Genomic DNA, 20,512 nt, shown 5'->3' on the forward strand with positions numbered 1-20,512 from the left:
TCACAAAATAATGTAGGTCTTGATGTAGTGAGAACAAATGCGATGAGCACTATATTGACTTCAGCGAAATTATTGTGCAATTATCAAAATACTAAATTGATATAGCAATTACTGTGACAGGCTAAGGTACAGTGTGCATTTCATAATTCCTGTTATTATCTTAGCACTCTGATGCTATGAAAGAAACGTGGTTTCTTTCTCTGGCAAAGCTGCTGCTCATAAAACACGTTTGGTTATCACAACTGTTGTAACGCACAACTTTGTTACGTTTATGGGCAAATGTACCACAACTTCTGACATTTCCATGGAGCAGAACTGGCCTTCGCCTCGAAAGTAAAAGCTTTCCCATAAACCAGTGGACATTTAAAGGATTAAAAGTGATACAAGATTAACTCTCGTGTAATACTACAGCTGCTAGCTGTCGCCAAAATAATAGTATTGAGGAAGAGAGGGCCAAATGCGCGCGCGCGCACGCACACACACACACACACACACACACACACACACACACACACTCACACCGTTTACAGACAGCTGACTGGTAAAGCAGGCCGAGCATCTCACCTAAAAGTTTCTTCACTTCTTCCACACTCATGTATACGTTGACGTTACGGTTGTCATTGTTGTTGTTGACGCTCGAGAGGCTGCTCGGGCTGGCGAGGCAGCTGCCCCCCTCCAGCAGCAGCAGCATCAAGAAGCCCCCGAGCTTCCACAGCACCGAGAGCGGCCAACCTCGGGACTCAGACGGGCTGCCGGAGCCATGAATCCACCCCAACATAGCACTGGTCGTCTGGCTCGCAGTAGTTCTTGGAGTTCCCCAGCCGCCGATGTAGTTCTCATCCGTATCTGAAGTTAATCCCGGGAGGCAACATTCCTAGTTACTTCACGCCGCAGCGCCACTTGTAGCATTCACTCGCTTCCCGATAGCCTGGTTTTGTCCTTTCTTGCTAGCCGAGGCTAAATTAGCCGGAGCAGGCTAACTTTAGTCGGGCTGTACTAACCGTTCCCGGTCACACTGTCGTTGAACGTTTGAATGCTGGGCAGATTTCGCCAGCACATAAAAGACACGCCGGATATCACCGCATTAGGGAACTTTGATTTGTGCGGGTAAAAAACCGAGGAGTAAAAAAAAAAAACGTGTCTAGAAGTCAAAAACTCGCTCGTACATCCAGCTTCACCCCTCCATGGTCTTTCCACCCGTTGCTTTTTCCCCTCACTATCTCAGTTTTCACTCCAGGAGGGGGGCGGCGAGGGCGCCCAGTCACTCCTCTCTTTAGTCTAATGATGCCTTTACGTACTATCGGATATATGATGACCACTAATAAGGGTGTAATTTATTTTTTTGTACGTCAAATTAAGGAATCTTGCCAACTAAATAAAATCTAAGCACACAACTTTATCAGCCTTTGCACCTTTCAAATTTTAAATCTAGGTTTATGGGATTCCACTGGAGTAAAACGTCTTATTCAGTCACGTATCACCAGAAAAATGTATGATATATCGATTATCGTTCTAATATCGCTCCTGTGAGGGAGCAAAATACAACATCATTTGAATGTCCCAGGGTAATGTGAAGGTAGCAGGAAAAAACTGCGACGGTAAGAGAAACAGGCCTACATTTAATTATTTTTTCATAATTAAACAATGCGCACATTAAACAAAGCCTTTGTATAACATCAGCTTTGAAGTTGAGCGGGGAAAAGTGAAATTTGGATTTAAGGATTTTTTTAGGGGTCAGCCAGTAATTTTCAAAAACACACCACTGAAGTGCAAATTAGGGTGTTTGCCCCATCCTATTTATCTATGAGGGGTGTGAATTTGGCTTTTTTTTTTGAACCACCAAATCTAAGCTTTATGCCACATTTATCTTCATAATCTGACCGAAAAATCATGACGTTCATAAAGTTTTAGGTAGATGTTACTTGTCATGGAGGATGCTACTGATGGGAGGAATACTGCTCTTTCAACAGCAACAACAAAAAAAATATATTTTCTCATTTGCTGTCAACAGCTTCAAAACCCCCTGGAGTTTGGTTGAGATGTGGTAGAGGCCGCAGCAGTAGTTATTCACAAGAGTATCCGCCAAGGAGGAAACTACCACTACTAGCTTCTATATTCTGTGACCTGCCAGCTGCCTGGAGCGGTGTTCAGCATGAAGGATCTACAGTGTTTTCAGGGGCGTTTGTTTTTCTGTCCGATAGCAGAAAAGCACAAACATTATGAGGCAGACTTTCACCAAGCAAAGGCCTCAGTGGTGAAGCAGCAGTGTGGTAATAAGTATTTTGGGGGGGATTCTTTATGAAACGTGATTACTTGGGTGGATGAGAGTATCTATGACGCTCAGTAAGACGGTACGCACTACTCAGTAGGAGGAGAACTCACAGTCGTAAGCGGTAAAAGCATCTCCTTCTCAAAAACATGTATCAAAAAGAAATGACCATCTTTCCGTTAACTCTTCATGCTATTGCAATTAAATTGGTGACCAGGTTTGTAGATCGGAAATGTCTTCTCCTAATTAGCTGGAGTTATCTGCAAAAACATAATTAAAATGGCCATATTTTCTTGACAGAACCCAAAAAAGAAGCCAAAAACAACAATACATTTTAACATTTTTATTATTAAAATATTCACCTACAAAATTGCCTATAAACACTATTTACACAAGAGCGAGCAGCCATGCCTGCCGAGACACAACCAAAGATATTTTACACAGAGAACACCGCTGTGCCCCATCGTGATGACTTCATGGGACCACTCACTTTTCAACATCGCGCCTGACAGGGGATTTTGGGGCCATTTTTCATGTCATTCATTGAAGTTCTTGATGCTATCTGACAGGGTTCCTCAGCACAACCACGAGCATAACCAGTTAGTTCAAGTACATTATGGACACCAACGCTGAGGTTGGGACAGCGATGACAGTTCTTTCGTCCATGTGCTCTAGGAAACAACACAGCAAAGATTCAGTCTTCAGATATATGCTAATCATCTTTTTCATTATACGCTCATGAATGGTGAGACTGTGATGAGACAAACCTTTATTGTTGTCTGTTTGTTCTTCTGGCTGTTAAAAGGGAGATAATATCAGTGTGAGAAAAGAACTGCATTTGATTAAAAAGAAATAATCCCAGCACTGTTCATGCAGCTTGATGAACTTACTCTGACTTTTCTTGGGGAGCACGGGTTCACACATTTCTCGATAGCAGACATCCTGCTGTACTTTATATGTCCTTTTGTACCTGCAGAAATAAAACGTGCCCATCTGTTTGAGTCATGAAGTTTTCATGGCGATTGCATGCTAGGCCAGAGCAGTAGAGGACTTACAGGTAATGGCACACACCGCCCTCCCACACAGGGACACTTTTTGTTTCAGAGTAGAGCCGGGTACATGGGTGTGGCACCCGCTGGCACACTGCAAACAGCAGGAACACAAGATGAGGAAGAGATGTTTGCAGTATTGTTGGTAGGGAAAAGTCTGCTGGGTGGTTTGGGACTCATGTGGGAGGGATCTGGGCTCTTCTCGCTAGCTGATGGATGATTTTAGGAAAGGAATGTTTAAACAATCTGATGCTGGGTGTTTAGGTGAAGGAAAGGACTTGAGAGGGGTGAGGGTATGTCCTGTATCTCTTTGGAGGCAGATTCATCACCATCTACTTATCAGTGAACTTTCCACCATGATTCATAGGATGCCTCTCCAACTGTACGTCTTGCATACTTCTTTTAATTCCCCTTCAGTGCCTTTTATGGCAGATTATGGTATTTACACCATTCATACTACATTGTTATGGTATCATCCAAGTTTGTATAGGAGAAAAAAAATATATATATATCCGGGCTTGAACCCGGAACCTTCTTGCTGTGAGGCCACAGTGCTAACCACTGCACCACCATGCAGCCCTTAAAGACGACCATGAACAACAATTTGATATGAAATATATGACTGGTGTTAAGGTGGTGAAAGCTCACTGTAAGAGTACAGAAGCCTGGCAAACATAACTCATTTGTTTACACACACACACACACACACACACACACACACACACACACACACACACACACACACATATTGAGACACTGAGAGGATTCAGTTGATGTGCACCCAATAAATGTGATAAACTAAAGGGCAGGACATAAACCGAACAAGTGCAATACTTTAATGATGGGAACAGCAGAAGATGCATTCCTACTTGTTGTAATCAGTTCATTTTTCCTCTGTTTACAGATGAATGGTGAATCATACGTTAAATTGCTTGGCTATCATCATCATCATCATCATCATCATCATCATCATTTAGCTTTGGTAAATTTCATACCCCACCACAGGCACAAATTCAACCTATGCTCTTCTAAGTTATGATGACTTCACTCTAAAAAATGAAGTGCCAACTCACTGTACTGCCAGACCAAACTGAAATGAGCTGTTGCAAGTTGAGCTGAAATTGTATCTCATGGCACTGGGAACATATTAAATATCAAAACCAGGAAAAATCTAAACGAAGAGGGCTTTTGTCGGTGGATAATATGGTTCTGCTCCATTCACCATGCAGGATCTTCCTTTATGCCTTCACAATGTTCAAGCACTGAGTTATACAGTAAACGTAGCAGTGAGGACGGGAGGGAGGTAGTGCTTTATACCACGGCGCTTTGTGCCCTCTGTGTCCCTGTACTGTATTCATGTCATATATTCATGCCCCAGAGCCTTTGAGTTTACCAAGCCCTTCACAAATGTCATGAGGGTCAACTGTCAGTGGAGCATGTTTCCTGCTTTTAAGGAATCAGGGGTCTATACATAGCTCCGTGCTCTCACACTGTCCGCTTACACGAGGAACACACAATTTTAACACAACTTGTGGTGTGACACCCTGAGATGTTGAAGCTGTAAATCCTGCCCTGATACTCAGGACATCCAAGCAGCTGGAAATCATTCATAAAACTCTCGTTGGACTCTCCTGTATTTGTGTAGGCTCGAATGCTACCAGGCCAACTCAAGCCTTTGAAAAAGCGTTTTTACTCAACATAGCATGAAATTATCCATCCATTTTCTATACCGTTAAGCCTGACCAAGCTACCAAGAGACCGCAGTCTATTCCAACATGTACTTTCCTAATTACCTGACGAACATGTCTGTGGTCTGTGGGAGAAAATGCATCACAGGTATTGGAGGAACATTCAAACTGCATAGCCTAGAGTCAGTGCAGTGAGGAGACAAAGACAACCACTGAGCCACTGAGCCACCAAACAGTAAAGGAGCATGCATATTTTGGGGGAATACACATATTGGCCATCCCCTCTCCAGCTAGAGATGTCCTAAAGATACCCCTCTCTCCTCTGTGTGTGCATTAGGGAGCTGAGACCCACAGAAACTGGTTTACTGTTCATTAGTTTAGCACAACACAAAGTGGGTGGGAAGTGTTGGTGTAAGCATCTTTTGTTGACCTGCACTCTCTCTCCTCCTCTTTCTAGGTCTGCTGATGAGCAGAGAGACACCAGAGCAGCCTCAGCCCAGTTGGCCTCTTCCATAAAGAGACTGCTCCGGCCTCCATGCTGGTTGGAGATGTGATATTCAGCAGTTGGTATAGTATTCTTGAGAGGATTCAGTTGATGTGCACCCATTTGAGTGAACCTTTCTATAGTTGAGGCGTGGAAAATAGCAACGATATTCCTCCTGCCTTTTAGCTGGCCGAGTGTCCATTGGCCCAGACCTTTTTAACGTGTGTACACACATTTTAATCCTTTGCCCTTTTAGCAATTCTGTTTGTAGTCATTTATTCTACTGCTTTAATAAAGGGTCCCAGCGTAAGCTGCTGTTTTTATTGTTGAATTGTTCTAACTTGTGTGAATACCACTGTTTTAGGGCTGAACTGAATTTAGTTTATTGCATGTGTTATGTGTTGGTGTGTTTCTTTTATGGTTCAGCCTGTGAGTGGGAGCGAGTTTGTTTTCACCGTTTATATCCAGCCATTGACAATGAGTTCCTTTTTTTGTAAAAACAACTAACAGAAACCAGTGAATAAATAGCTCCTTCTGTCATACTGTGAACTGCTTTGCTCAGTCTTGCTGAGGGGCTCCACCCAAGCGTCTGCATCTCTGTTCAGGGGGGATACCCCTGTAACATTAGCATAGCTCAGTGTCTGTGTATTGTACTGAGATGATGAAACTTTTATCATGCTAACAAATCAACATGGATGATTTGTATGGTAAACAATAAGCCTGCAGCATTAGCATACTAGCATATCTCTGTGAACAGTCAAAGAGCTGTGAGCATGCCTGCAGACTCTTGTCAAGACGCACAAGGCTTTATTGTTTGAAATAAATCATTTACATACGAGTGCCCCATGTCTTGGCTCCAAACCACCAAGGCCCTGCTAAGACTAAGCAGGTACTGATCTTGGAAAAATGGATTTACATGGATACTTCACTGTTCAACTGCCTGAAACTGGTCTGAATGACTAAAGAATGTTTCAAAATCCCTGTTCTAAAAACAGCAGGATGAATAAATATCCTGTATTTTTGCTCATTTGCAAAAATAATGTGACCAACTTTTCCTGAACCCTTCCCCTGCGTGCATGTGTGTGTGTGTGTGTGGTGGGAATAGTGGTAGTGGAGGTGGGGACTTACACAGTTCACACTGCCTGCCCTTGAACCCCGCTGCACAGTCGCAGATGAAGGAGTCGCCTCCATTTGTGCACGTTCCGCCGTTCTGGCAGGGCAGGCTGCGGCAGTCTTGGGGCACCTCTGAAAGACAACAGCTGCCTTCAACATCCACAACACAAAACTAGTCTGGGTCTCAAGTTTCACACCATTACTCCACATTATCTACAGCTGATACCACGTGTTGACAGCCTCCAGCTCCTTCACTTCCACTTTTTACAACACTTAACCATCCTGCATGTTATGATTTATCTTTCTAATAAGCACTTTGGTGGTCCGTTAATTGAGTATCTGACACACCAGCTAGAATAAGTTACAACGGCAGATCATTTATCTATTGGAGCAAACTGCAAAACACCTACCAGGCTTTGCTCGTAAACCTTCCTCTTGAACCTCTAGTGCAAGGCTAATTTTGTTTGTTGTCTCTTCCATCCTCTCTAATCTAATCGGCGGTTCAGGTTCTGCAAGGCAAAACAGTAACGGTCACGAATCGGCCCACAAAAAAGAATGGGTGAAAGACAACAGGACAACTACAGCAAAGGGGGTTCAAATCAGACCATCTGAACCTAAAACAATGAAACAACTTATTTGACAGCACAATCAAAATCATATCACACGATGAAGAGTGATAACCTTCAATGAGAAAGCACAACTTCTACAGCATAAGATGACATCTGACAAATGCAATTGTTTCTCCGAAAAGGCTACAAGATATAAATATCTGCACGGGGCAGTTTAAAAAGTGGAAATGATCACATCGATTAATACAATTATGATTTATAGCTGAAAGTTAAATACATACTCCAATATCTGTCAGATAACCTGTGGGTCTGTTTGGGTGACAGAGCAGCCCAGTTTATATTTGAGGACCACCTACTCTTCACCAAGACAGGCTAGAACACATGTTTACAATGTCATGACCTAATTTAATCCATATGCATCAAGATAAGGAGAAATATATCTTTTTTTTCCAAGACATCTTGAGCAAATCAGAACTGATTCGATGTGTTGATGTTAATATAGCAATATCCTACTTGCTCTTACAAACTGAATAACGACACTATTAGGTGGCTAACATGAAGCACGAGATTCTGGGCTGAAATACTGCACATGATGAATGAAAGTGTTGAGCTGTATCTTTACTAAAGTTTTGTACTTACTAGTGCGATGTCGAATGGCTTTTCTTGGCAAATTTGTGAACTTGGCTGTTATCTTTCCCCGTCTGTCAATTAGTTCTGTGTATCTGAAACAGAAAGAACATCTTCGCATCACAAGTTAAATCACCAGGTCAAAACCATCATCGTGCACGTGTCATGACTCGTACCTGGGTAGCTCCTCCGAGTTTTCTGTGTCTGCGGTAGTTCCGAGATCCTGAGGCTGAGACGGAGTAACAGTGCGTCTGACCTGAGCCCCCTGTCCCGTCACTGCTGGCCTCTCTCGTCTCCCTGATCTTGCCTCCATTGGCACTGGGAGAAAGGAAACATGGAGGGGGTTTGATTTATAATTTGCTCATTTGCAATCACATGAAAGTTGACGTTTTACGAGAGGGCAAATTTTATCAGCCTTCTGGAAATTTCCGTATTTTTATGCTACCTTCCTTGCTTCAGCACTACCGAGTAGAGACGCATGACATTATCAGCATGTAATCAGTATCTGCAGATAATGGTAAATATTTCATAAATTGGTTGTTTGACTCAAGTCTCTTTGGAGACAAGGTGGCACATATATGATTTATGGGCACTTCCAAATGTTTTGGAAGTCAAGTAAAACTTTACTTTTTTCAAATTCACAATGTTGACGAGTGCTTTTGTTTTAACCAGATGATATCAACATTAGTAAATATGAAAGGTCAGGAAAATAATTTGTAAATAATACGGACAAATCAGACATCAGCAAAAAATCGACTGTCGTACATCCTTATTATCAAGCTTCAAAAAATGCTTCGTCCTTCAATATCTGAGGAGTAAATGTCCAAGTTTCACATTGTCTTTTAAAAACTTGTGAAACCTGCTTTGAATTGAAAGATGCCAACATGCTGAAACATCAAACTTAAGAGCTGAAATAGTCAAACAAGTTTACTGAACAGTAAACTGGCTGATAATTTCAGGTTACAAAATAGTTTTTTATGTGTGAAAATGTCAGGGAGTTGAAAACTAAGGAAATATTTGTGATGTAATGTGTAATGTTGTTTTCATTTCGCTAAAAGGGATCTTAATCTGTATAAAAAGTATAGTTTGGGAACTGATATCAAAGTCAGCATACCTGTAAAGGTTTTGGTGTCTCTCATCCTGTAACTGCATGTGTTAATGCAAACTTGACCCTCTTATTTTGACTCCCACAGCTGTTTTGTTCCACTTTTACACCAATACAAATTAAACAGAAATAAACAAAGTGGACCCTCACAGGTGGTGAAGGCCAAGTGTTGAGGCTTGCTGTGGATTTGCTCCTCCCCTGTGGTCTTGACGGATGTAAGCGCCACGTAGTAGTGCTGTCCTGGCGTCAGTTCACGGAGCGTATATGATCCTAATTTCCCATTGGGCAGGAAGCGACTCCTGGTGTTCAACCCTCGGGTCACGTTGACCACAAAGCCATCTGGGATGTGTCTCGGGTGGCGGCTCCAGGTGATCAGAGCTGAGTTAGTGGTCACATGTGACAGGGAGAGGTTCTGTGGGGGAAGAGGCCCTGAGGGAAACACATGGAGATGGTAACAGATTTGGTGCATGGATATTTGAAAGAATATTCAATCTCAGCTGCTTCACTGGTGCTTTCTAAGTTTAAAGCAATTCCTTCCCAACCTCATGTGTATCACAGTCAGAACAGCTCTCATCGCTGTGCAATTTATAGAATATTAAAGGAGCAACTTAACTGGTGGAATGGTTTAGTTCAGGGGGTTATGATATGTTATGAGTATGAGCATGTAAAACCAGCAGCTTTTAACCCCAAAACAAGCAGCAGACTTGATTTTAGCATATTAAAGCAGATAGATGAGAAAATACATATGCATATATATATATATATATATATATATATATATATATATATATATATATATGACAGCACATTAAACATCATGATGCAAGAACTTATAAGCACAAGCAACCAATTCCTATTTACTCATGTGAAAATGATGTCATGAAAAAGTAAAAACATCCACAGGAATTAAAGGAGGAGCAGGAACAGAATGAACGCCAGGTAGACTGATTTATTACTTCCTGCTGTGGTCAAAGACTGAACAAATGCTTACACTTGTCTAGTTTTTCACTTCATTTATATCATCTCATCTGACTTCAAATAATTTGTTGTTTTGGCTTGTCAGCTGCTGCTTATTACAGATGCAAAATAAAATCCATCCATCCATCCATTGTCTTCTGCTTATTTCTGTTAAGGGTTGCGGGGGCTGGAGCCTATCCCAGCAGCCTTCAGGAGAGAGGCAGGGTTCACCCTGGACAGGTCGCCAGTCCATCACAGGGCCAACACATAGAGACAAACAACCATTCACACTCACATTCACACCTACAGTCAATTTAGAGTATCAATCAGCCTCGTCCCCTCTTGATGTCTTTGGACTGTGGAGGAAGCTGGAGTACCAGAGAGAACCCACACAGGAACAGGGAGAACATGGAGACTCCACACAGAAAGATCCCGTGCCTGAGCCGGGGCTCGAACCTGGAACCTTCTTGCTGTGAGGCGACAGTGCTGACCACTGCACCACCGTGCCGCCCACAAAAAAAAAAATCCATCACTTAAAATAGAAAAATAAGTTTTCTTTGGCTTCAACACATAGCATTAAAAACAACCATCCATCGATTTTCTTCCGCTTGTTCCTATTAAGGGTCATGGGGGGGTGGAGCCTATCCCAGCATCTACAGGCGAGAGGCAGGGTTCACCCTGAACAGGTCACCAGTCCATGGCAGGGCCAACACATAGAGACAGACAACTGTTCACACTCACACCTACGGTCAATTTAGAGTATCAATCAGCCTCGTCCCCTCTTGATGTCTTTGGACTGTGGAGGAAGCTGGAGTACCAGAGAGAACCCACACAGGAACAGGGAGAACATGGAAACTCACACAGAAAGATCCCATGCCAGAGCTGGGACTTGAACCAGGAACCTTCTTGCTGTGAGGCGGCAATGCTGACCACGGCACCACCATGCAGCCGTTAAAAATGACCATGAACAACAATTTGATATGAAATATATGATTGGTGTTAAGGTGGTGAAAGCTCACTGTAAGAGTACAGAAGCCTGGCAAACTTAACTCATTTGTTTAAATCTGTAGTTCTCAAATTTCTCTTCTTTGAGGCCCACCCTCATACTTGTAACAGGCCAGGGCCAACAAAAAAAAGACCTCAAATTATTATGGCTGATTGGTTAATTCTAATCTAATCATATATTTGAAATATTTTGGTGAAATCCAACACTACCTATCCCTGATACAAAGACTGGAGCTCAGAAAGTAAATAAATACAATACAAATAACTAGGTCCTTTCAAATGTTCTGCGTGTGCACTTCAGCCTAATGTTAGCTTGTTAGTACAAATAATCAATTTTAATATTCTTCCAAACTTTATGTAGTTTGAATATCTACAGGAATAACATCCTTTTCACTGCTTTCCCCCTTTTGCATAAATCCTTGTGTCTAATCCCTGTCGACATGCAGAGATAAGTGAAACGTGATCCAATGGAAATGCTGACATGCTGGTATCTAAGAGGGGATTAATGGTGTGAGCATTATTCCAGGCTTGCAAGTGCTGAGCACTTGTAGTAGCTGCTGAATGATGAGGAGAAACCCACTTGTCCAGAACTGCAGTGGTCCAGCTGAGTGGCTTGTGGAGGGAAACTCATCCGGTCTGATTCCACTTTGAGTCAACACATCTACTGCGTACATCTGAGCAGGAAGTAAAGCACTGCAGAACCAAAAGATGTGAACAAAAAAAAAAAAATGCACTAGTTAAACAAATCACTATGCTTGTGGACTTTGGTAGCAGCTTCGTAAAAGTGATGAAATACTGCCCTCTGTTGGTTAAATTGTATACTGCCCATAATGCTCAGACAACCAGAAATCTGTGGACACAAATGATGCTGCACCTTTCCACATAGGACTTGGAGATTACCTGAACATGTGCTCGGTGGTGCTGGCATTGAGTACGGCGGTCTGAGCCTCACTCCCATCTGAAGGCAACAGAGATACACGTATACGGCTGACAAGTGCGTGGCGAGCTACCTTAACCAACCAACGCAGCCAGACCTGAGAGGAAGACACATTCACCACCTGCAGCTGCTCCACTCGCCGTGGTCCTGGTGCAGAAACACACACTTACATATGGAACATGCATTCAAAGAAAAGATTATGTCTAATACTGTGTCAAAGGTCGCGCTCACGAGTGCGTATTAGTGCAGTGGCAGGCTGGCTGATGTCATCGGTGTTGGTGTTGCGTTTGATGGAAAAGGTGGAGATATTGTACAAAAGCCCAGGCACGAGCCCACGCATTACATGGGTGAATTGCTGTCTGTCCAGCAGGTCGATTTTCCGATTGCTGCGGCCGAGAGGTGCATAGGTAACAGCAAATCCACTGAGTTGGCTTTGGGATTGTTCTGGCTCATCCCAACGCAGCTCCACCTCGTTCTCCTCCACACGCAGCACATGGAGACCAGAGGGAGGAAGCAGGTCTGGGAACAGTGGCAACTTCACATGTCAAAGTCGTGAACTGATGAAGTAGTCTCCGCAGCAGGACAGGGGATGACACATGACTGCTGATGCTCACCTCTCTCACAGTCTTTGCCAGTGTGTCCTGGTCTGCAAACACAGTTGTAGTTCCCTCTCCTGTCACTCCTGCAGTCACCACGGTTTCCACAAGGATGCAGTACACATGGGTCCTCCACTAGGGTGTGACAAAGTCAAGCACTTGCAACTATGTGTTAACGTCATAAAAGGTTGTATGAACCAGTGCGCAAAGCTACTTACACATCTGGCATTTGTCCCCAAAGAAGCCGTCTTTGCACATGCACAGATAATTCCGCCTGTGACCCCGACACACACCTCCATTTAGACAGGGGTTGGGCTCACACCCGTCCTGCTCTGCACAGAGATATTTACACATACAAATTTAGAATCTGACTATAAGCATGTATGATCTTCAGTATATTTTGTCATGAGTACAGACACTTCACCTATTTCACAGTTACGGCCTTTGAAACCTTGCAGGCAATGACACAAGTAGGATCCAGGCTGGTTCTCGCATGTTCCCCCGTTCTTGCAGGGTTCCGACAGGCATTCATTCAAATCTTCAGAGATGAAATACAAACATAAATTCTGAAACTGGTGGCCACCAAAAAATATCTGTTGCCATTTCAGGTGTGCATGAAAACATTTCTGGTGAGCACAAGAAAATAAAATGTATTTCATGTTCTACGGAGCCTCCCTTTGGTGCTCCATAGAACATAATATGAAAGGCAGGTTTGTTTTACCTGTCTGACATCGGTCTCCGCTGAAGCCATCATGACATGTACACAGGTAGGAGGTTCCCTGGTCCTGGCATGTTCCCCCATTAAGACAAGGCTGTGACAAGCACTCATTAAGCTCTGCAATGATTGGAAACACAGATTCAACATAAGCTCAACGACTATGTTATTTATGAGGGCTCTTTTGGGGAATCATTAGAAGTGGTGCTCTGAGTGTGTGTCCATGTGTTAGTGTGTGTAACAGACCCTCACAGTTGGGTGGCTGGCTCCAGTCTCCCTGAATACCACAAATGCTCTGGGTGGCTCTGGGCACCGGCGTGAAGCCTGAGTGGCAGATGTAAACAGCCACAGAGCCCGGTGTTGTGGAGGAAAACTGGACCTCGGCATGCTGGACTTGTGGAGGCGTCCCACAGCCCACCTCTGATATATGAATACAAACATGTTGATTATTAAAAGCCCACCAACACTGGGGCTTAAATGTCTGAGGCACATTCAGGATATAGTAGCAACAGAGCTGCATTCAGGCTAAAATTACCTCTTGTGTGCTGTTGAGAAGCGTGTGCTGACATGAATCATCAGGTCTTTATATAGAGTATTTCTGTTCTATATCTGTATTTAGGGACTTTCAGTGCAGCTACACGGCTAAGTTTATTTCAGGTGGAGAGGCTCAGGATACTCCAGCTTGAGCTGGTCTAATCGCACATGGTTATTACTGGGTGGTGTGTCTGCTTACCTGCAGATGTATGTGGTGAGCTCCTGTTTATCTCACAGTGTCTGCCGCTGAACTCCTCGGTGCATTCACATTTATACTTCCCGATGTAGTGAAAGCACGTCCCACCATTTAGGCAGGGACTAGAGGAACATGGATCAGGCTTTCCTGGGAGAAATAGAGCAAAGAATTATTTTTCAGATAATTTGCTCCATGTTTCTGAATACATAAGAAAAGGTTTGTGTATCAAGAAGAAAAATGTAGGCCTCACTCACCCACTTCACAGTGCTTTCCAGTGAATCTGTACGGACACACACAGCGATAGGTCCCAGACTCTTCCTTACAGGAGCCTCCGTTACGGCAGGGACCAGAAGCACAAGTATTGAGTCTAACTGGAGAGAGAGAGGGACAGGGGAAGTAGATTCCACAGCAGATACCAAATACCAACCTTGCAGAATAAATCTCTGCAAAGTCATATCTCAAGAGGTTAGTTCATAACTCAGTCATAAATACAAGTGATCATGTGCCTCTCTGCATAGTTGAAGCGAGTGATGGCATGTTTCCTGGTGCATTAAAGTTTGGAGTCTGAGAGATACCAGTTCAACTCAGTGATGCTACCTTTCTCGCAGTGTTTCCCCCAGTATCCGTATTTGCATTCGCAGGTGTAGCCCCCGTCCCGCTCGTAGCAGTAGCCCCCATTCAGACACGGAGAAGAGTCACAGACCGATCGGGGCTGTACTGAAAAACATACACCGAGACTTGACTGTGTTCCATTGCACTGGCAAATTGATTCAAGTATTCAAGCACGGAGGCTTGGATTAAAACAGAAAATCACAGGTTATGTGTCATTTTATGAGCAGATTAAATAGAAAAACATTATCCAGCAAAATCCTTTTTAAGTTCTCTCCATGTCGTAAAGGTTAACAACAAATTCCACCTTAAATGGAAAGTGACACTTGTCAAGACCAGTCTGTTTAAAAATGTGTTTGTTGCTATAGTAACCAGCAGCCCATGCAATGACACATTGCTGCAAAGTGACCTGCTATTGAGGTTGGTGCTGTAGGCTCTTACCATAAGGGTAGAAGTCTTTATGGTCTAGGTCTACTCCACCAGTCTGACAAGTACACAGGTAGGCCCCTCCATACTCCAAACAAGGACCTCCATCCGGACACGGCCTGCCGTTAATGCATGGCGTTTGAGTCACTTCTGTAAGGAGAGACCAGGGATATGACATTTGGTGTGATATGTGTGATCTCACAGCAGCATCAAAAGGTCCTCTAAGGCAAGCAGGACTGTATATATGTTGTATCACACGTACCAAACTGACAGTATAGACCTGTGTAGCCTGTGGGGCATTCACATGTCCCATTGATGTCCACACAGACACCCCCATTCTGGCAAAGACATTCCTCTGCAAACACAGCAAGAGACAGAGAGTGTGTGTGAGACGCTCAAAGCTGGAAAGCATGCTCAAGTTACTTGAAAGCAAGAACTTGAATTATGTTACGTTTTCAGTATTGGCCTACGTGTAAACACAGGCAGGAGGTATAAATGGTCAACATGTGTACCAGATGCTGAGCGTCTTTCATCTGCTATACTGTAAACTGTGTATTGATTCGCTGTCATTTCTCTTTCCCTAATCTTTTCCAACAAAGTTCACAGGACCAGAAGATTACCAGTCAGCACGCTGCACATCCGCTCTGTACAAATTGTAAGAATGTTTTTATTTTCCTCTCCTTCCTAATTGCAGCAGCGGATCAAAGGAAGTGGCCGTATCACTGCTAAATGGTTCCCCTTTGAAGTCCCAGGAGCTCGGTGGAGGGTATAATTTTTCTGATGATATGGAGCATATTTTGTGACCAAAATGTAAAACCCTGAGGGCAATTAATGGATTGTTAATTTGCAAGAGCCACTTTCATTGGCCACCTGTGCAGCCCCGGCCCTTTGATCTGAGGGGCCTGATTAGGCACTTCTGTGTCCCACTCACTTTCTCTTCCTTGGAGGATCAAGCGCCTTTTTCCACTGTGGCTTCCAAGTGAGCCAGGCAGGAAAGTATTTGGGTGATTTAAGAGAGCCTATATAAGCACTGATAGTTATTTCAGCTCAAGGGTGAGAAGTAGCATGCATTTGCAATAGCTCAAATACTATTTAAGAGCTTTTGGCGGGGAAATAAACTACCAGCAACTGCTATCAGAATGTGACGCTAACCTCTCACAGGAACACTGGCTTCAGAATTAAAAAGGACACATAATATCATACAGACATTACACATGAAATGCACTCATGAAAGGAAGGTATGAGGCATTAGGTTGGGATGATCTTAAATATTTTTGTTCAAATTGCCCTTTGGTTATGCAAGCAGCAGCTGTGCTTGAATGTGTGGTGTGGCGCTATGGCCAACTTCCAGAGAAGCAAGTAGCGGTGTGGAAGCATGCATATTTCAACAGCTCTGTCTGAAGAAATGACCTGAATACCAAAGAGCGGCTTTGACTCATAAAGAGGCCTGTTTAAGTCTAGACAAAGCACTTCCTCTTGTTGGTAAACTAATAAAATGTGCCATAAAACAATTATTCTCAACATCAAGCAACTGGTGTTCCCGGGTTCCCGTAGTAAACTGGGCGAGGCCGTGTCAGTTCTGATAATTACAATAATCCATCATCACAGCAGCCTCTTCCAGGGCAGTGGTCCAAATTCCTGTGGGATAGCACAGCTCCTCTTCACATACCCCAGTCTGCTCTCTACCTGCACAGCTGCCGGCACTAAGTCTCAGCTGGCCATGTGGACGATACCTTCACACTTGTCACCATAGTATCCTGGAGCGCAGCTACAGTTGTAGGTTCCTGGGCTGGTGTCTTCGCATATTTGGTGTTCGGAGCAGTCTTCCTCTTCACACAAGGCTACAAGAGAAGCAGGACAGGGTGCACTGAGAGAGGCTGATCCCACCTGAATATTTTGGTCAAATCTTTTGCTTTTACCTGTTTTGTTTTCAGTTGAATTGACATGAAGCACCGCCAGCTCTGAGCGAGGAGGATAAGGAAGAGCTTTTAAAGGTCAATTCATCTAAATTCTAACATTTTCAAAACTAGCACTGGAGCACAGTAGTTAGCAGTGCTAGAAATAGTTAGGTCATGTGAGTACACGCAACAGCAGGATGCCCACAGAGGACAGCAGGAACGTTACATTTGAAATTTCAAAAGGAGGAAAAATTGTCCTGTTTATAATACAAAAATCTGACTATCGAAAGGCTTTATTGAAGACAGAAAAAAGTAGGCCTGATGGAAAAGGGCTTGCATAGGAGATAAAACGGACTAAAAAAATAAAATGAATAGACCTTTAAACTATGATATGATATATATTGTACATTGTATGTGCACTAAATACTGATACCAGGACTCAGGATCTAGTTAAAGTCATTAGGAAACAGTTACATCACACACCATGACTACCGTGTCCACAACGAGTGCGCTGACAAGACTGTTTTTGAATTGTTTTAAGATTATTTGGTCACAATTCTATTGGTAACAGATCCTTACTTAAAAAAAAAAAAACACAAATCAGGCAATTACTGATTGCATATTTACTGGTTTGATCAAATCTCAATATCAATGTGCTTTGGCTTCTTAAAACACGTAATCCTTTTTTGTAATTTGAGCAAATGTACCCTTTAAAAACACGTAACGTGTTACAACAGACACGGGAAATGTTACTTTGATAGACGACTATCTACTATGTGAATGTTCTTTTCCCTTTAAAAAAACAAAACAAAACACCTTATCCTGGTTGGAAAAGCCTTATTGCACCTGCAGCAATCTGAAAAGAGGAATCAGGACTTACAGGTATTTCCTAAAAAGAACTATTCAATAAATCAACTTGACGAGGTCACCTGTCTCACAGAGGACTCCAGTGAAGGCAGCCGGACAAATACAAGTGAAGTTGGTCCCTTCATTGACACACACTCCTCCGTTCAGACAGGGCTGTGACTGGCATTTGTTTATTTCTGAAGGATAAAACACAAGTTCCTGAGTTATCCCCACCAAAGAAGTCTTGCTTTCATTATTATGCAAAAAGCATGATGCCACTTTAGACTGAATTTGGAGGAGGGGTGCAGTATGGGGGTAGAAAGAAGCCATTAAACTTAGGGTCAGTCAGTCATAGCACCACCTTTTGGCAAGAGAAAATTACATCATTTGTGACACTTTGATGTACTCCACCTAGTGGGTCAACCAGCTCAATTGCAAATTTGATCTCAAATGTTTTAAAAACTTGGTGATGGGTTTCTGAGAACCTGAGCTTTCATTAATAGTGGAGGCGAGGTGGCTACTTTGTATATTTTGTCCCCAAACTTTACTTGGTTGATTAGAGTCCAATCCTGAAGATATCTACAAGCTGAATTTAAGTCAGTCATAGCACCACCTAGTGGTCACAAGAAGCAAAGGTTGATGTAACAAACATCCTTTTTATTGCATTAAAATTACAGTCTCTTCATGTGATGAACATCAACACACTGCATAGTAAGTGAGTGTGCTCTAGCACCACCTAGTGGATGTAGTAAGTGATTTTTGCACCACAGTGAAAGCATTGGTCCGTTCCCTCATGTGAAACTGCTGTTGGCAGGGCTGAGGACCATCCCATCCTGCACCTCTAACTAGTGACCAGGCAAGAAAGTTCCCCTTGGGGGAGGTATGTCCTCTCTGAGTACTTTCCAGTATGACATGTTTCATTCAACCAAGAGATTATTTAAGACATCATGCTGGATGAAGAGCACAGAACAATTATCAGGCGTAGAGTTTCACCAGGGTGTCAAAACAACTCAGCAGTAAAAAGAGTAATCTGGATTTGTGTAGAAACAGGGATTAATGAACTATGCAGGGCCTGATAATCTCACCACACTCTGGGTTCAAGTTTCATCAACAAACCATCACAAGACAAAAACAATTAGTGAGTGTTTTTGCACCCCCCTGACCTCAGTGAACCCTCTCAGTATGGTTCATTGCAGCATTATGTGACCTGCTCCAAAAAAAAGGAGTTGTTTGGAATTCAATTCAAACATAACCTCCACTTGCACCCATACGTCTAAGTGCACTGGCAGATAAAACATGGACAAACCATCTGCCAAAAGACTGAGTTTGATGTAGAAAGCAGAGGAAAATATTTCCTCTGGAGGGAGATGCCTTCCTTCCCCCCGGACTGTGAAAACCCCCGCTCACCTGTCTCACACAGAACGCCTGTGTAACCTGGTTCACACACACAGGTGTAACTGCCAGCACCTTGTACACACAGCGCGTTGTTGAGGCACGGGCTGTCTTTGCACTCGTCAATGTCTGCAAGACACACAAACACACACAGCTCAAGGAATATTTACTCAGCTGATTAATATATCCACCACAGTGCTCCCCTCACTCTACAAGTATGTGCTGCTGGCGGTGAAAGGTATTAGAAGAGGTTTGATACATCTCCACAGGCTGGACTGTGGGAATAGGCACCAAAGCTCCAGAGAGGCTGGACCAACATATCCTAAAATCCTTTTATGTGTGTGTGGAAAGTACTTAATGGGGCAAAAGATACTTTCATTCATGAGTTTTTCCAGCCTATACAGTGCATGTAGAGGACAGGATAGAAAAGTGAAGAACTTGAAATGTACAGTAATTATGGTAGACAGCATTCCATTGTACCTGTTTCACATTGCATCCCAGTGTATCCCGCAGGACAGTGACAGGTGAAACGATTAATCTGGTCTTGACAAGTCCCTCCATTCTGGCACGGATATGAGGCACACTCGTCGACATCTACAGAGACAGGGACACAAAGGGGTCATATGACACTTTTAATTAGAAAGAAACCATCTGGCCAGCAAAGGTTGAGTAGGAAGGTAATGTCTCAGGAGAAGTTGATACAGGTATTATTCGGATGTCCACTTGGCAGGCCAAAAAGCTGATTTTTTTTTTTTCTTCAGGCCGCTCATGGATAGATAAGTATTCATTCAGGCACAGCAGAGAAGGAAGCGGCATCAACCATAACTCACTGATCTGGCATCGTCGACCTGTGAAGCCTGCCAAGCAGGAGCAGGTGAAGGAGGGATTGCCTGTGATACAGTCATCGATGCACTGACCTCCATTCTGACACGGTCGCAGGTGTGGGCACACCGAAGCTGTTGTAAGAGGAGGAGGTTGGCATTATCATTGTACATCAATAAAATTTTAAAAAAGTATCATCGGTATCATCACACTTTCGCAACAGAGCCGGGAGCAACAGGGCTCAAGGAACAACTCCAGGATCTTTAAGCTGTTTCCTTGGAAAGGACTGTTATTCTGGTGGAAACCATTACAGGCACCAGGAGAACATGCAAACTCCCCACACAGAGAACCTGGAAGGGTTGGAGCTTAAACCCGGGACCCTCTTGCTGAGAGGGATAGGAACCAGGGAAATCAAAAGAGCCACAAACTGATGCAGTTCTCTCACCTGAATTATTGCAACCGCCCACTTCCACATTAGCATCGTCGATGCGGAAGACCCATCTGCCTGGGTAGCCCACATTGGTGGTTCCCTCAACGTTTACCACATCAGCCGTACGAGAGCCAGGGATGTTAAAATAGCGCTTGCCATCGCCAGCATTGAAACCTGCCTGGGAGGAGAGTAACAAGGAGGCAGACTTCCCATAAGACCACTGAATTACACACTACAACATTTTC

At 43.4% G+C, this 20,512-nt stretch overlaps 2 protein-coding genes and 1 long non-coding RNA gene across 7 annotated transcripts in view; 1 reads left to right on the plus strand and 2 right to left on the minus strand.

Moving 5' to 3' along the window:
* Positions 1 to 1,255, minus strand: part of ryk (receptor like tyrosine kinase) — a 45,151-nt gene extending 43,896 nt beyond the window's left edge. For 2 of the 4 annotated variants that reach the window (XM_086225029.1, XM_086225028.1), the window contains exon 1: positions 565 to 1,254. In XM_086225029.1, the coding sequence (XP_086081155.1) occupies positions 565 to 778 (214 nt within the window). In that variant the 5' untranslated portion in view covers positions 779 to 1,254. Of the gene's footprint in view, positions 1 to 564 lie in introns of all 4 variants that reach the window. The other 2 variants (XM_086225030.1, XM_086225031.1) reach the window with 1 other exon arrangement.
* On the plus strand, positions 522 to 4,278 carry LOC147250346 (uncharacterized). The gene is made up of 3 exons (XR_015119321.1): positions 522 to 541; positions 3,246 to 3,326; positions 4,223 to 4,278. It is a non-coding gene; the product is annotated as an uncharacterized LOC147250346 (long non-coding RNA).
* The window catches only part of sned1 (sushi, nidogen and EGF-like domains 1), a 29,989-nt gene continuing 12,084 nt past the window's right edge, over positions 2,608 to 20,512 (minus strand). For both annotated transcript variants that reach the window (XM_086225026.1, XM_086225025.1), the window contains 29 exons: positions 20,283 to 20,445; positions 19,846 to 19,971; positions 19,496 to 19,609; positions 19,031 to 19,144; positions 17,707 to 17,820; positions 16,799 to 16,840; positions 16,613 to 16,720; positions 15,142 to 15,234; positions 14,895 to 15,029; positions 14,442 to 14,561; positions 14,099 to 14,215; positions 13,848 to 13,991; positions 13,361 to 13,534; positions 13,121 to 13,234; positions 12,824 to 12,937; positions 12,618 to 12,731; positions 12,418 to 12,534; positions 12,035 to 12,322; positions 11,767 to 11,950; positions 11,447 to 11,559; positions 9,055 to 9,333; positions 7,976 to 8,117; positions 7,812 to 7,894; positions 7,014 to 7,112; positions 6,619 to 6,735; positions 3,325 to 3,412; positions 3,160 to 3,239; positions 3,037 to 3,064; positions 2,608 to 2,940 (listed from right to left, as the gene is read on the minus strand). In XM_086225026.1, coding sequence (XP_086081152.1) covers positions 3,039 to 3,064; positions 3,160 to 3,239; positions 3,325 to 3,412; positions 6,619 to 6,735; positions 7,014 to 7,112; positions 7,812 to 7,894; positions 7,976 to 8,117; positions 9,055 to 9,333; positions 11,447 to 11,559; positions 11,767 to 11,950; positions 12,035 to 12,322; positions 12,418 to 12,534; positions 12,618 to 12,731; positions 12,824 to 12,937; positions 13,121 to 13,234; positions 13,361 to 13,534; positions 13,848 to 13,991; positions 14,099 to 14,215; positions 14,442 to 14,561; positions 14,895 to 15,029; positions 15,142 to 15,234; positions 16,613 to 16,720; positions 16,799 to 16,840; positions 17,707 to 17,820; positions 19,031 to 19,144; positions 19,496 to 19,609; positions 19,846 to 19,971; positions 20,283 to 20,445 — 3,522 coding nt within the window. In that variant the 3' untranslated portion in view covers positions 2,608 to 2,940; positions 3,037 to 3,038. The remainder of the gene's footprint in view (positions 2,941 to 3,036; positions 3,065 to 3,159; positions 3,240 to 3,324; positions 3,413 to 6,618; positions 6,736 to 7,013; positions 7,113 to 7,811; positions 7,895 to 7,975; positions 8,118 to 9,054; positions 9,334 to 11,446; positions 11,560 to 11,766; positions 11,951 to 12,034; positions 12,323 to 12,417; positions 12,535 to 12,617; positions 12,732 to 12,823; positions 12,938 to 13,120; positions 13,235 to 13,360; positions 13,535 to 13,847; positions 13,992 to 14,098; positions 14,216 to 14,441; positions 14,562 to 14,894; positions 15,030 to 15,141; positions 15,235 to 16,612; positions 16,721 to 16,798; positions 16,841 to 17,706; positions 17,821 to 19,030; positions 19,145 to 19,495; positions 19,610 to 19,845; positions 19,972 to 20,282; positions 20,446 to 20,512) is intronic.

This window comes from Aulostomus chinensis, chromosome 14, assembly GCF_037954235.1.
Source record: "Aulostomus chinensis isolate RoL2024-O1b breed Wild chromosome 14, RoL_Achi_v1.0, whole genome shotgun sequence".
In the NCBI taxonomy this organism is placed as follows: domain Eukaryota; kingdom Metazoa; phylum Chordata; class Actinopteri; order Syngnathiformes; family Aulostomidae; genus Aulostomus; species Aulostomus chinensis.